The sequence below is a fragment of the Pteronotus mesoamericanus genome, unplaced genomic scaffold, assembly GCF_021234165.1.
Source record: "Pteronotus mesoamericanus isolate MK-2021 breed Mesoamerican mustached bat unplaced genomic scaffold, CSHL_Meso_final contig_116, whole genome shotgun sequence".
NCBI lineage: Eukaryota > Metazoa > Chordata > Mammalia > Chiroptera > Mormoopidae > Pteronotus > Pteronotus mesoamericanus.
This window is the reverse complement of record NW_026555027.1, coordinates 9,862,370-9,878,713: the sequence shown is the minus strand read 5'-3', so window position 1 is coordinate 9,878,713 and position 16,344 is coordinate 9,862,370. Positions and strand designations below refer to the sequence as shown.

The 16,344-nt window shown below is 48.5% G+C and overlaps 1 protein-coding gene across 1 annotated transcript; it reads left to right on the top strand.

Annotated features, from left to right (window-relative positions):
- Nucleotides 1-1,051: 1,051 nt before the first annotated feature.
- SUMO3 (small ubiquitin like modifier 3) lies at nucleotides 1,052-16,236 on the top strand. The gene is made up of 4 exons (XM_054579081.1): nucleotides 1,052-1,200; nucleotides 7,093-7,221; nucleotides 11,368-11,439; nucleotides 14,839-16,236. Exons 1-4 carry the CDS (start codon nucleotides 1,180-1,182, stop codon nucleotides 14,929-14,931), a joined length of 315 nt encoding a protein of 104 aa, XP_054435056.1. The 5' UTR covers nucleotides 1,052-1,179; the 3' UTR covers nucleotides 14,932-16,236.
- The last annotated feature ends 108 nt before the right edge of the window (nucleotides 16,237-16,344 follow it).

The window sequence follows — 16,344 nt, the reverse complement described above, 5'->3', positions numbered from 1 at the left end:
TCGGAGACCACAGGGTGTGGATTTTAATCTCCGAGCCCCTCAATTTCCTCACTTGTGAAATGGGTTGCTGTGAGAATTAGGTTGAGTACTAGTATCTGACGCAGGGGATGCACTCCAGAAATGTCAGCAAAATGGTCATAAGAAGGTCTCCTGCTCCCATCTCCTCATCTCCCCCAGGTGCTCAACATCCACTTGCCAGGTTCAGAAGCCTCAAATGGGGACCAGACAATAGGAGAAGAGGAAGCATCAGAGGAAAGCCTGGCTAAGCGCAGAGAGAGAGGCGGACAGAGAAAAGACATGCGATATCCCTTATCCTCGTTTATGCCTCTGTCCAGTTGCAGCTCTGGTCTGACCTGAGCTTTTGTGGGCTTCAAAGTGAACAAATACCCTGTGTCCTTGGTGGATGGAGCTGAGGCGAGTAGCAGCTTTGGCTGCCTTCTTGGTTCACCCAGGAGTTCCTCATGAACTGACATTTCGCACCTGGGTGAAGGCGCCTTTTCCAGTAGGCACTGTGGCATACCCAGGTCCTCTGTGACAACTGGAGGTGGTTCACCAGACCGGCCTTACTTTCCTTTTTCCTTAGAGAAATGCACTCTCCACGCAGGAAATAAGTGGGCGCGCCTGGACTTGGATGGCTGAATTCAAGCAGGCGAGAGGCTAGGTCTGTGGATCAGGGCACTGAGGCAGGCAGACCCCAAGATAATGCACCAGTCCTCGTCCCAGAAGCCGCACCTGACCCAGCCTCTCGGCCTAGCTCTTTGTGCGCCACTCCCCTTCCAACGCCCCGCCCCCCCACCTCCGAGCCCGGGGCGATCTCGCCTTGGGTGCCCTGAGCGCCCCTAAAATCCCAGCGCGCCCCACCCCCATCCCTCGGTGCCCTGAGCGCCCCCGGGTGTTGGGGCGCTGGGATGGCGCGGGGCCCCGCCCCGTGACGCATTCCTAATCGCCGGGAACCTCAGCCCAACCGGGCGCGCGCTCGACTCTCCGGGGGCGCGCGTCGTGCACGCGCGCCCCCACGTGACCTCGCGCCGGCCAACCGGTGCGCGGGGATTTGGGGGGCAAAGCGCGGCCCCGCGAGCAGTTGCGGCGGGAGAGCGGCGGGCCGAGAGCGTGACTTGCCCGCTCCCGCGCTGTTTAATTCCTCGCCGCCGCTACGCCACCCCGCCACCGCTCGCAACCATGTCCGAGGAGAAGCCCAAGGTAAGTGCTGGTGGGCGCGGGCCGATCACTCGTTCGACCCCCTCTCGCGCCGCTCTTGTCCGCCCCCGCCGCACATTGGGCACCCTCCGTGGCTCATCACTGCCTCCCCGGCCAGGGGACAGCAGCGTAGGCTTGGTCTCCCCGCGCCTGGGCCTCCCGCCCCTCCCCCCGCAGTCGCGCCGCTCGGCTCCCCTCCCCCAGCCTGCCTGCCCCGCCCTCGACCCAGGCTCCGCCCCACCCTCGACCCAGGCTCCGCCCCGCCCTCCGCCCAGGCTCCGCCTCCACGGCCCTGGCTGCCCTCCACTCAGGCTCCGCCCCTACGTCCCAGGCGGCTCCGCACACCCCCTGCCCAGGCTCCGCCCCACTTGCTCGCACCTAGCTCCACAATGTCGGCCTGATGGTGGTAGCAGCTTCCAGACTGCGCCGGCCTGGCGCCCACTCAGATCAGGTTCCGCCCCTAGGGCGGGGGCGGGGCCTGCTCGGAGCTCGGAGGTACCGCGGGGCCACGTCTCGTTCGAACCCTCCCAGCTCTGATCTCGAGCCACTGCCGCCCCTTACCCACCGGGATATACCATCTCCAGGTCCCCCTGTCACATCCCAACTCCCCCTTCCGAAGAGTCTCGCGCCTCTCGCGCCTCTCCCGCCTGGATCTCTTCCACCAACGTCCTCCCCACCCGCTCCCGTTAGGAAACCCACCCTTCCTCCTCGGACCCTGCTACCCCCTTTCATGGAGAAACGTTCTCTCCTGCCCTCCGCCAGGATCCTTCTCCGGGACTGCCCCTCTCTGCGACCTTCTCTGTAGCAGTGGCCCTTCCCCACTAGCCCCTTTACTCCGCGATCCATCAGGAGCTGTGTGTTAACCTATCCTGTCTGGGAGCGCTGCCGACTTTTACCGTACAGCCTCTCCTGCCGCACCCTCCGGTGTGGGCTCACCATTTCGCCGCTAGATCCTGCTGGTGTGCGTCCACCCTCCTTATCGCTGTCCTCCAGTGTGCGCCCACTTTCCTAGTGCTGTCCCCCAGTGCGCACCCGTTCTCTCCATCGCTGTCCCTACGCTCCCCATCGCTGTCCCCGCGCTCCCCATGGCGCCCTCTGGTGTGTGCTCCTCCAGGGCAGCGATTTCCTTTTCTTTCTTTTTTAAAATTTATTGATTTTAGAGGAAGACAGACAGAGGAAGGGGCGGGGGAGAGACGTCCATTTGTTTTTCCACTTATTTGTGCATTTATTGGTTGATTCTTGTATGTGCCCTGACTGGGGGTAGAACCTGCAACTTTGGATGTGGGGAGGATGTTCTAACAAACTGAACTATCTCGCCAGGGACAGCGATTTTCAACCTTTTTCATCTCATGGCACACATTAACTACTAAAATTCTGTGGTATACCCAAAAATATATTTTTTGCCTATCTGACAAAAAATAGGTATAATTTTGATTCTTTCACACCTGACGGCTACTGTTGTGTTAGCTGTTGTCATTTTTTTATTTGACAATCTGAGAGACAAGATGTAGTGCCCCTGACTAGTCAGGTATTTCATGTTTTAAAAATCCTTGTAACACGCTGGTTGAAAATCCCTTCTCTAGAGTGTTGGCTGTCAGTTTTTGGGAAGGTCCACAGTGGTTGTGTTAACTAACTACTCTCGGTGAAAACAGGTTTCCAGAGTTTTCAGTCTGCACTGTCAGAGTTTGTTTTTTGGACCAAGAGGCGGATCTGCTGTAGAGTTGAAAGCTTTGCACACAGCCTCCTCTGATGCCAGCCTGGTACTGCAGGTTGCAGCCCTCCACGTAGTGGGCGTGGAAGCCAGCCCCCTCTCTGCCCTGCTTTAAGTGAAGATAACACTCCAGGTTAACTTCCTCTCTCCACATTCAGCTGGAGTTGCCTTCGCCTTTTATACCACTCCCGCCAGCCTGGTCATTTGGCCAAATGAAAATGCCTTTCTTTGTTTTATGGGTGGCTTCCTCTTAACTGAAGTTAACAGTGAAATATATACAATGCTCATTCCTTCACTGGGTTTAAACTTAAAACTCTCCCACGTGGTCAACTTCCATGGCCCTTTCAGTTGAATAAACATGTTTGAACTGTGTACAAAACGAATGGTTTGCAGTGCTTTTGGTGCCTGCTGAGGAGCCCTCTCTGCTCTGGGCCTTCCTTGCCGCCGTGGGGGTGGGGGGAGGAGGCCCCCTCCTAGCCATCATACTGGCGGAAAGAAAACCTTATGGGTCAGCTGTGAAAGCAGATTCGCGCGCCCCTGCATAGCTGAGCTGAGGAAGTGACCGCACCGCATTGTGGTCGTTTTATAGGGTGTTTTTTTTTCTTTGTTTTTTAAAGATTGTATTTATTTATTTTTAGAGAGAGTGGAAGGGACAGAGAGGGAGAGAAACATTGATGTGTGAGAGAAACATCGATTGGTCTCCTCTAGAACACCCGTGATGGTGGAAGAGGGGAGAACCTGGCCTGCAACCCTGGCATGTGCCCCGAACAGGAATTGAACCAGAGGACACGGCCTGCACGCCCCATCCCCCCTTTTGCAGGCAGGCACTCAATCCACTGAGCTGCGCCCTGGTCTTTTACTCCTTGCTTATTAGGAATTCACCAGGGGTCTGGTACAAGCCATTATCCTTGGTGTCCCGCCTTTGGAGGAGAGAGGTCCCTGGGGCCTTTCCTGGCTGCACCAGTCCCCTAAAGGGAGCTATTCCCTCACCATCCCTGGTGAGGCCCTCTGCCCAAGTCCTGCTGCCTTTCTCTGCCTGGTCTGTAGCTGCTGCCCTGTGTTCCTGTTTGTTTTGTGTTTTGGTTCCTGCATCTGTTTGTTTGAACACATCCATAATTTTTCATTATAAAACCAAAAGTTTCCTCTGTTCCACATGCAAAAGAAGTTGGGTCCTTCTTAACGCCACATGTAAAAATTAACTCAAAATGGATTAAGGACCTAAATGTAAGACCTAAAACAATAAAACTCTTAGGAGAAAATAGGACAAATGCTTCACAGCATTGAATGTAGCAATGATCTCTTGGATATGATTCCATAAGCACAGGCAGCAAGAGTAAAAACAGACAAACTGGACTTCATGAAAATTAAAAATAATTTGTGCTTCAAAAGATACTATCAAAAGTAATAGGGCAACCTACAGAAGGGGAGAAGATATGTGCAAATGATATATATATACACACACACACACAAATAAATAAATAAATAAATAAATGATTAATATTTATAATATAGAGAGGACTTCTAAAACTCAACAGCTGAAAAACAGCCTCATTCAAAAATGTGTGAAGGACTTGAGTAGACATTTCTCAAAAGAAGATATACAAATGGTCAGTTAGAGCCCTGGCCTGGTTGCTCAGTTGGTTAGAGCGTTGTCCTGATGTGCCAAGGTTGTGGGTTCAGTCCCTGGTCAGGGCACATACAAGGATCAGCCAGTGAATAAACAAATAAGTGGAACAAAAAAGTGATGCTTCTGTCTCTTTCTCTCCTCTTTGTTTTCTCCAAAATCAGTAAATAAAAATTTTAAAAAATCACAAATGGTCTATAAGAACATGAAAAGATGCTTAACATCATCAGTCATTGGGGAAATGCACTCAAGACCTCACACCCAATGGGATGGTTACGATAAAAACAAACAAACCAGAAAACAACAAGTATTGGTGAGAACACGGAGCAGTTGGAACACTTGTGCACTATTGGTTGTAATGTGAAATTGTGCATCGGCTGGGAAAACAATGTGGAGCTTCCTCAAAAAATTAATATAGAACTACCATATGACCCAGCAGTCCCCCTTCTGTGTATATAGTCAAAATAATTGAAAGCAGGGTCTCAAGAGGTATTTGTACACTCATGTTCACTGCAGCATTATTCACAATAGCTAAAATGTGGAAGCAACCCAAGTGCCCATCGATGGACGAGTAGACATACAAAATGTGGTCCATCCATACAGTGGAATATTATTCAGCCTTAAAAAAGGAGAAATTCTGACATAGACTATGATACTGATAAACCTTGAAGATATTATGCTAAGTTAAATAAGCTAGTCACAAAAAGGCAAGTACTGTATGATTCCACTTATATGATGGACCTAGGGTCATCAAATTCAGAGACAGAAAGTAGAAGGTTAGATGCCAGGGGCTGGGGGAGGGGAGCTAGTATTTAATGGGGACAGAGCTTCAGTTTTACAAGATGAAAAGAGTTCTGGAGATAGATGGCAGTGATACTCCCACAACATTATGAATATATTTAATGCCACTAAAAATGGTTAAAATGGTAAATTTTATGTTATGTGTGTTTTTTTAACAATAAAGAGTTGAAAAAAAAATGTCTAAGTGCAGTGTGGTACCCTGAATTGGGTCCTGGGACAGAAAATGGACATTAATGGAAAAACTGGTAAAACAGCACCAAAGCATGGAGTCCCATTGCTAGTGACGTGCCGGCGTTGGTTTCTTAGGTGTGACAGGTACCGTGGGAATGAGATGCTAATACTTGGGAGATGGGCGAGAGATGTACAGGAGCTGCCTATGTCTGCTGTGCAGTTTTTCTGTAAATGTGAAATTAATCTAAAACAAAACCTTTATTTAAAATAAAGCAGATGCATTTTTAATGTCTGGGAATGAGGGGTGCTCCTAGAGGGGATCCCCCAGCCCATCCTGGCCTCAGGTCCCTGAGCACCCCTCACTTGCGTCACGGGGTTTGCCCACACTGGAGTCCACGTTGTAGGGAGGGAGGCGTGTGTGTAGTGCCTGGCCAAGCTGCCACCCAAGGCTGCAGTGGGGTGGGTAGCACCCCAGGACAACCTCCTTTAGGCTCGTTGCTTGCGGTCTTGCCCCCTAGGGCCACTCTGAGTTCCCCAGACAGAGCTGTACTGCCACTCAGTCTTAAGCCAGAGTGCAGGATGCTGCCGCTTGCCCGCCAGTCCCCTCTCTGTTAGGACAGAGGCGAGCAAAGGCCACAGCCCTCCCCGCAGGGAGGGAAGGAGAGTGGATATGACTCCTCCACAAAGCCAGCCAGTAGCCCTGGTCCTGAGCCCTGTTGTGGAGGTCAGTTCTGAGGGTGCGCCGACAAGGGACACATGGGGGAAGAGAACATGGGTGTCAGCCGGAGAAAGTACAGAGTCACTTGGAGCTCCACCAAATCTTTATTTTCAGATTGACCCGGGTCAGTTTCATCATTTTGTTCAAAGATAACTCCTTTATTCCCAAAACGGTGACAGATAAATGAGGTGGCACTGTGCCTGCAGAACCCTCACTGGCACGTCTGACGGTGTGTCACTCTGGTTCTTAGGAAATGCCTCTCAGACTGAGCAGCTGCTCCAGGACAGACTTGTGGCATCCATTGTACGTGTGATTGCTCAAGTGCTATAAATCAGGACTTCTGGAAAGATCAAGTGCTCTTGAGTGTCCCCCCAGTCCAATGGGGCTGACCTACTACACAAGGGAGGGCTGGTTCCCCTACATGGGTTCCCCTACAGCAACTAGAAGGCAGAAGCTGCCACACAAACTGCCACCCCAGAAGGACAAGCCTACCATGGTTTCGCTTCGGCTTCATAGAATAATCTGAGGCAGATGTGGACCTTGTCTCAGTTTTTTCTAAATTGAACAGATTTTTTTCCCTTGAATTCCTAATCTGTGAACCTTGTAGATTTACATTGCATTTCCTTACATATGGATGCTTAACAAGTAGAAGTTAAAAATAAATTCTGTTTAAAAATAAAACCATCACATGAGCGACTCTGGATAGCTGGAGAATTTTAAGAATTAGGTTGCTTTTAATGGCTTAAAAAATTTCCAGCAATTACCTAAAGTCTTGCCCTTTACAAAACTCCAGCAATTAGCTATAGACTTGCCATTTAAAATGGTTATTTTGGGATGTGGTGTTGAGACCCAGTGTCATATCTTTTGCAGGAGGGAGTGAAGACAGAGAACGACCACATCAACCTGAAAGTGGCCGGGCAGGATGGCTCTGTGGTCCAGTTCAAGATCAAGAGACACACCCCACTGAGCAAGCTGATGAAGGCCTACTGTGAGCGGCAGGTGCGCCTGTGGGCTGGGTGCGACTCTGCTGTCACCGTGTGTCCAGGTTGTTCAGGGCTCCACTGTCCTGGAAGTGTGTGTACCCATGTGTGTGTGTGTTCATACATGTGTGATGTGTTTGCATGTATGTGTGCATATTTGTGTGTGCATGTGTGCACTCTGTGTGTGTCTGTGCACACAAGGGTGCACGTTTCACACTTGTCATCTCTCTTCAGCCCACTTAATCTCCAGGTCGTGCCCATCAGCAGGCAGGGCAAAATGCTGCCCCTTCCCCTTGGGGGCGGAATGTGATGGTGTATCTGCTGTGGGAATCAGTGTGTGTACGGCTTCCTTCCTTGGAGGCTGCAGAATGGGGAATTTGTGTGCGGTTCCATTGCCCCTTGACTCAGTAGCTAGAACATGCTTTGGAGAAACAGCCCCACCACAGTTTATTTTTATTTTATTTTGTAAATTTTTTATACTATTACAGATGTCCCATGTTTCCCTTTCATCCCCTTCCTCATCACAACTTAGAATCCACAAAATGCGTGATTCTTTCCCTTTGTTTACCAGTTTTCAAAATAACAAGCTGACTCACTCACGTCCTCCCACACTGACTCGTTAAATTGGACATTTAAAACATTTTTTTCTATTTATTGATTTGAGAGAGAGGGAGGAAAGGGGAGATGGAAGGTTGGAGAGAGAGAGAGAGAGAGAGAGAGAGAGAAGGAAACATTGATCTGTTGTTCCATTTTTCCATTTATTTATGCATTTATCAGTTGATTCTTGTATGTGCCCTGACTGGGGATTGAACCTGCAACCTTGGCATATTGGGACAATGCTCTAACCAACTGAGCTACCCAGCCAGAGCCAAATTGAGCATTTTTAGTTGTGATTATTTTTGTTAGTGTCATGAACTTATAGCCCAAATGCATTTTTGCCTCATCACTGCATCTGTTTTGCTCTCATCATGCTCCATGGGACTCACCTTGGGTCCTGGGGCCTGTCTCGTCCACTCGAGTCTTCTCACTGGGTGGCTTTGTCTGTGTACTGCTGTGGGTGTGGTGGGTGCCCTGGCCTCTCCCCCAGGGATCCTGTCTCTTTTAATGGGAGGGGTCCTTCCTCGGGATTCTTTGGAAATACAAGTGCTTAGTCTATTTCCATCCCTGGCTTTGGTCATTCTTGCCTTGGGATTTTTGCTGTAAAAGACACCATAGAAAAGCTACGCCTCCCTCGGTGCCCTCCCTCTTCTCAAACCCTGCTCCTCAGAGGCATCCTTGTCACTCCTTCTACTTTTTTTGTAAATATGCTTCTACTTCTGCTTCTTCCTGTGTTCTGATTTTAGAGACCATCTTCACCTGGGGCAGGCGGGGACCTGGCTCTGACACTGCCACCGTACACCCCTTCCGTCGTCCTTGCAGGCCATTGCTCCGGGACCCTGGGGCTCTGCTTACGTGCCTGTCTCTCATCCAAGTTGTTTTTCCAAGTCTGGTGGTAGCCGTGTGCCCATTATTAATGCAACCCCCACATTCTCCCCTGTGCTGCCCAGTCCCCAACGCAGGCAGGCATCGGTGGTCACCACCACCTCTTCGTGTCCTTGCTCTTCCCATCCTACCCTGCCCCTGCCACCTGTGGGCAGGTGGTTTTTGAGGCCAGCTGCATGGCTCTGTCTCATCTCAGAGTCATTCTAGAAACATCTTTCATTCCTTCCTTTGCATCTTCTGGATTAATTTTCTGCCCTTGTTTCTCTCTTTTTTAAAATATACTATTTATTTATTTTTAGAGAGGAGAAAGAGACAGAGAGAAGGAAACATCAATGTGTGTTTGAAAAAACATCACGCGCCCCCTCCTGGGGACCTGGCCTGCAACCTAGGCATGTGCCCTGACTAGGAATCGAACTGGCAACCCTTTGGTTTGCAGGCTGGCACTCGGGCCACTGAGCCACACCAGCCAGGGCTTCTGCTGCCCTTTTTGATGGGGCATGTCTTCCAGTCTGTTGTTCAGAAAGTGTACGTAAGATGCTGCATCTAGGCACTGCAGTCTGAAAATGACTTGCTCTTTATAAACCTGCATGCTTGAATATTTGACCGCATGCAAATTTCTAGGTTGAAATGCATTTTCCTTTTTTTCGAGGTACTTTATCATTTTCTTCTGGCTTCCAATGTTGGTATGAAAAGTTCAGTGACATTCTGATTCTTTCTCCTTTGTGCATATCTTGGTTTTTACCCTGAGCATTTTTGGGACCTCATTGCCATGTTCAAGAGTTTTGCTGTCACATGCTTTGAGGCAGGTAATTTGATCACTCACTTCTCAGGCTCTTTCAGTCTAGAAATGTATTTTTAGTTTAGGAAATGCACCTTCTATTAGTTCTTTTATAGTGTGTGCCCTCTCTGGTTTTTGCTCCTCTTTTTGGAATTCTTGTCCACTGTGCATGTACTATTCTAGAATGTTTAACTGGGACAACTTCTGTGTTTGCACTGGGTTTTGTTATTGCTGTTGGTTTCCTTTCTGGGAGTTTTTCTCAACTTTATGTGGACAACTTTGCTATGATTTCCAATTTCTAAAAGTTCTTGTTCTTTGAGACTCCTTACCCAGTAGCAACTTACTTTGTTTGCTAACTCCCTAAGAATTCTGTGTGTGTGCATGCGCATGCCTGTATACATGTGTGTGTGTGCATGCATGTGAGTGTTCAGGTGTACATGCACATGCATATGCCTGTGTGAATGCTTTTGTATGAAGTGTCCTTGGGTCCCACCCCCTACTTCGCCCTCCATGTTTCTCCATCTTAGATTTGGTCTCTCACATATTTGAGTCTTTCTTTAATGCCCTCTAACCCATGGTTAACTACTCATTTTCAAGCTTGAAGCTGATGGAAAACTGCACACACATATGGCAGGGGTGTGACCTGCCAGGATCAGTGGTTTTGTGAGGGGGCTTCCAGAAGGGTCACTAAGTTTCCCAGAAGTCCACCTCCGCCCCTCCCCACTCCTGTCGTGCTCTGGCAGTGTAGTAGAATCAGGGAGCGAGCTCAGAGGTGGCCTGGGGTGTGCCCACTGCTCCTTACTGGGCCACACAAGCCCGGGGGCTCCCTCTTCCTGTAGAAAGCACAGCACCTGACCTCTTGGGGTTGGTGGCCCTAACCTGGGGGTCCGATAGGAACTTTCAGGCATTGTGCAAAATCAGCTGCCTGCTGCATCTCCACCTCCCAGACTGTCTGTGCCTGCCCCTTGCCTCTCTGGGCTACATCTTGTTTCCTCCACCCATCCGGACCCTGGGGTCCAGCATCCAGGGCCTTGGAGCTCCCAGCTTCCAGCCCATTGGTGACACCCTTTTTCTGTTGTCTCATCCCCCTCCCATTTTTTATCCTGTTGTTTATGCCTTTTTTTATTTATGCCTTTTTGGTAGGGTTTCAGGAGCAGCAGAGATGCGCATTTTAATCCTGTCTCTCTTGTATAAGCAAAATCAGAGCTGCTTTTAAAAAGGCGATGTCTTTGCCCTGACTGGTGTGGCTCGGCTGGGCGTTTCACAAAGCGAAATGTTGCCGGTTCGGTTCCCGATTAGGGCACATGTCTGGGTTGCGGGTATGGTCGCTGGTTGGGGTGCGTATGAGAGGCAGCTGGTTGATTTTTCTCACCTCGATGTTTCTCTCCCTCTCTTTCCTCCCTTCCCTTCTCTCTAAAAATAAAATTGAAAAAAAAAAAAGGCAATGTCTTCGCACCCTGACCACGTCATCATTCCCTCAGGATGTAGAAAGTCAGTGTGCGCTCCTTTTGGGAGGGAAAAGGCCCTCTCTTCTGTCTTTCTCAAGGCCACAGCCATCAGGACTGCTTCCCATTTTATACTGTGTCTTGTCACATGTCACCTGACCTGTTCCCGGGAATATTTAAATGAGGAGAGTGGTTGTGTCAGCAGCGGAAATCCCGCTTGGCCTCTTAGAGTGGAGGGACGAGTGAGGGCAACTGCCTGGGGCTCCAAGTTGCTAGAACAGTGATTTCTTGAGGTGCTGGTACCCCAGGGAATGGATTGTAGGCCCATCAGTAGGTTTGTAATCCACTGGATCACTAATCTGCATGTTCAGAATCCTGGTATTTTGGTGTAAAATATTTGATGTTTTTTAGTTCACGCATTACCTGGAAATATTTAATGATTTTTGCCTTTTCTTTTCAGGGCTTGTCAATGAGACAGATTAGATTCAGGTTTGATGGGCAGCCAATTAATGAAGCAGACACCCCGGCCCAGGTATGAAAGCGGTTCCACGTCCTGAGGCTGTTTCCGACCTGCATTTTGATTAACTGCTGTTTGAAATATTCTTGTTGGGGAGCTACTGATTGTTGCTTCTATGGGATACCTTATGTTTTCTTACTGTTCTTATTTATTAGATTATTTAACTTACTAATTGGGCAACTGAGTGTTTCAAATGAGAATGATGCCCTTGGCTGGTCATCCTCCTCCAGGCCGGGAGGTGTGGTGGGCGGGCTGGGGGCTCAGCAGAGAAGGCCCAGGAGAGATGCGCAGACGTGTTCACACCCGCTGGTGGTCTGGACATTAATTTGTTTTTTAATATATATTTTATTGATTATGCTATTATGGTTGTCCCATTTTTTTCCTCCCCTTTATTCCCCTCCACCCTGTACCCACTCACCCCCAGCATACCTCCTACCCCGCCCCTTAGTTCACGTCCATGGGTTGTACATTTAAGTTCTTTGGCTTCTCCATTTCCTATACTATTCATAACCTCCCCCTGCGTATTTTGTACCTACTATTTATGCTGCTTATTCCTTGTACTTTCCTCCCATTCTTCCCCCTCCCCTCTGATCTCCATTTCTATGATTCTGTTCCTGTTCTAGATGTTTCCTTGTTTAGTTTTTGTTTTTTAGGTTCAGTTGTTGATAGTTGTGAGTTTGTTGTCATTTTACTGTTCATAGTTTTTGATCTTCTTTTTCTTAGATAAGTCCCTTTGACATTTCATATAATAAGGGCTTGGTAATGATGGACTCCTTTAACTTTACCTTATCTGGGAAGCACTTTATCTGCCTTCCATTCTAAATGATAGCTTTGCTCGATAGAGTACTCTTGGATGTAGGCCCTTGCCTTTCATGACTTTGAATACTTCTTGCCAGCCCCTTCTTGCCTGCAAGGTTTCCTTAGAGAAATCAGCCGATAGTCTTACGGGAACTCCTTTGTAGGCAACTGTCTCATTTTCTCTTGCCGCTTTGAAGATTCTCTTCTTAGCTTTAATCTTGGGCAATATAATTATGATGTGCCTTGATGTGTGCTTCCTTGGGTCCAGCTTCTTTGGCACTCTGAGCTTCCTGGATCTCCTGGAAATCTGTTTCCTTGGCCAGATTGGGAAAATTCTCCATTATTTTTTCATATAAGTTTTCAGTTTCTTGCTCTTCCTCATCTCCTCTGGACCCCTATAATTTGGATGTTAGATCGTTTAAAGTTGTCCCAGAGGTTCCTAAGCCTTTCCTCATTTCTTTGAATTCTTATTTCTTCATTCTGTTCTGGTTGAATGTTTATCTCTTCTTGTGTTCCCAGTCATTGATTTGAGTCCGAGTTTTTTTTTTAGGTTCAGTTTGAGACTATTTGAGTCCTGCCCTTCACTGTTGGTTCCCTGTATATTTTTCTTCATTTCACTTTGCATAGTCTTTGCTTTTTCCTCCACTTTGCAACCATACTCAATCAATTCAGTGAACATCCAGATCACCAGTGTTTTGAACTGTGTATCTGATAGGCTACTGTTCATGGCTTAGTTATATGTTTGGAGCATTGATCTGTTCTTTCATTTGGGCCATATTTCTTTGTCTCAGTGTACCTGTTACATTGGAAGGGGTGGAGCCTTAGGTATTCGTCAGGGTGGGGTTACCCAGGTAGCTGCGTTGTGGCGTGGTATGTGAGGGAGGGGCACGAGAGGGAACATTGCCACTTGCTCAGCTCTCAGAATGCTTTTTAGTCACTTACCCCATTACCCACAAGTAAATTGGGCCCTTCTAGTGTTGATTCCCTGGGTGGGTGGGTTTGTTTACGTTCTAGGACCCTGTGGTCTCTCCAACGGACTCTCCTGTGAGGCTGGGAGTTTCTCCCGCCACCACAACCCTCACAGGTTTTTATAGCCAGAGGTTTTGAGGATATGTTTTCCCACACTAGAACCCTGGATTGTGTGGTCTGTCTTGCGCCCCAGCTGTTCCTCTGGTTTATCCGCACGCAAATGTGGGGCTGCCTGGTCCACCAGCTGGCACCTTGCCACGCGTCCTCTCTGCCACAGCTGCCAGTGTCCTCCCCTCCTACTGGTCTGGATGAATGTTTCTTCTTTAGCTCCTTGGTTGTTGGACTTCCGTACAGTTCGATTTTCTAGCAGTTCTGGTTATTTTTTGTTTTTAAATTTGTCGTTGTCCTTTTGGTTGTACGAGGAGACAAAGTGTACTACCTATGCCTCCATCTTGGCCAAAAGTCCTGGACATTAATTTGTAGCTAACTTACTGGTTTGCTTCTTGTGCCCTGTAAGCGTTTGTGCATAAGGGGTATGAATGGAAAGGAGTGAGTTTTTATCAGTCAGGTGTTAGTCTTTGTTAAGCACCTCTGCCTGGCCCGACTCCCCCTCAGCCATCTCAGCATTGGCCCACTGTGTTGCAGTGCGTGGCCCCACCTTGGAAAAGCTTCGAATGGAGGTGGAGGCCGAGGTTCAATCTGTGGGTCTTGTTATTTATCACCTGGATGGCCTTGTGATCCCAAGGCACTTACTCTGGTGGAGTTTCATTAGTCTTGTCCTTCACAGAGGGAGAATCAGAGTGAGAAGCATGTGAAAGGGCTTCATATTTCTGCCCAGTTGAGGAACTGTTTTGCCACTGAGACGGTGGTTGGCTCTGTGAAGGTTTCTGAGAGGCTTGCACCGGGGTGGGGGCTGGAAGGCTCTCTGCCTGCCTGTCACTTGGCTCCTGCCCAGGTAGCGTCAGCAGCAGGACAGGACCCACCAGCCCAGATGCTCTATTTCTGAGAATGTTTCTGGGAACTATTAATGCCTCCAACCCTATTTAGTCTCTATGATTTGGCAGAAGCTTTCTTTTGTTCCGAGAATGGACAAAGACAAGGGCAGATGTCCGTGCCTGCGGTATCAGAAAGGGGAGCAGGCAGGGAGCACTTGCCCATCTTTGGTCTGGTCTTGAAGGGGAGGAATGGGGAGCAACGGTGCAGCCAGCAGCAGGTCCCTGACTGGGTGGGTTCTTTTCTGACTTTGGAATCCACAGGCACTACCCAGGACTTGGCACCACTCACTGGATGTTCCTAATGGGAACATTTAAGTAATACTTTTAGATACTTGTTCATTTTTGAATGGGACTTAGCTTTGAATGGGACTTAGCTTTTCTGTTAGTTTTAACTATTCTTTTGTGAGTTTTGGTAAGGGAATGTTGGTGAATAAGCAGCTTATTGGAAATCCTAAACAGAGCCTCTTCTCCCTGCTTATGACCCAGGAGGGAGGGCCGCAGAGCAAGGGTGCGGCGGGGTGGTGTGCGTCAGTGCGAGGGAGGCAGTGCAGTGGACATGCGTAGTCAGTTCAGCAGTTTCTGTTCTTGTGATGGTGAGAAAACTAACAGCTTTCCTCTCTCTCACTGTGCCCTGTCACATCGATCCTGCCAGCTGGAGATGGAGGACGAAGACACCATTGACGTTTTCCAGCAGCAGACAGGAGGCTCACCGCTGACTGGCTGCCTCTTGGGATGGGGTCTCTAGAGGGACCAGCCTCACTTTGTCACCGTCCTTGCATTTGCTGTTGAATAGTGAACACGTGACCATGCCAATCACAAAGGAGTCTGCAGGAGCCAAGGACATCCACCAAAATTCCTTTTCTCTCTGACATACTGCGGGTGCAACTCAAAACTGTCTGCAGGGACAAATCCTTACCTGAAACCGGGCCAGCCACAGTGTCATGTTTGTTTAGGAAAATGAGTTGCGAGGTTTTGGGGTTTGTTTTTGCTCTCATTTTGTCTTTCCCCCTCCTATGACATTTCCCTTAAGCTTGTGGTGTGAATGTCCTCTTTTAGTCTAGATGGGGATCTTACCCTAGGTATTGAACAAGTCCTCCTGCTTATTTTATCATGTAGAGAGCACATGGCACCAACATGGGGGTGCTTCTGTGGGGCATGTTTTGTGGGCGTGTTGGGGATGGGAGACAAACTTGCCCTTACCGTTTTGTGTAGGTTTTTTAAATACTAAATATTGCAAGTTTAAGTTTTGTGAGAATATGGGAAAGCTGAAGGGAGAATACTGGAATGTTCTTTAAAGGTGATAAGAAAAATGACCGAGCCCCTCAGTGGCATGGCCCTGGACGCCCTGTTCCCCTGGTGTCTGCTTGGGCAGGGGCGGGCCAAGGGCCCTGGCAGTGCATGGGCGAAGCGGGGTGCGGCGAAAATGGGCTTTTCTTTTTTTAAAAAAAATTTCATTTACAGTTTACATTCAATATTATTTTGTATTAGTTCCAGGTGTCCTCTTTTGTTAATACAGAGGAAAGTAATTCCCATGTTTCTCACTTGGTAGTAGTACTATGGTCTCAAGAGTTCTTCCAGTATTCGCTTCTGATCAATAATTATGGTCTCTATATAAAAAAGTAAGATTAAGTATTGCTGACTTTGCAGTGATGTTTTTGTGTAAAAGAGCTACTTCAAAGTGTGGTTATAAATGGGCCCCCGGCAAAGACAACTTCATGTTCCCATGGACTGTGCTCTGCCACTTTCCAAACAGTAGCTGTGATTTCATTTCTGTGAAACATTTTGGAACCTGTACCTATGAAACTTTCAGTTCTCCTGCTGCCCTTCTGTATGGAACCCCTGCTGCCTGGTGGCCCTGCTCTGCCTCATCTGGCACCCGGACAGTGCGACCTCGACCATCTCTTGCTTGCCTGGAATCTTGCCTTTCCTTTGTTTCGCTGTTGGGGTGTGGATGTGGTGTCTGCCGGCTCTGCTGTTCGTTCACAATTTGTACATTCTTTGTTGTCCTTTACTACTGTAAACAGTAAATATAGTTTGGTATTCTGTCTCTTGTATTAAATACTGCGTTTGGAGGTTGCGGCCAGCTGTCACAACTCAGCAATGACCACTCAACGAGGCCACTCAGCGTTAGAGGCTAGCTGCTGAAGAGTAAGTATTC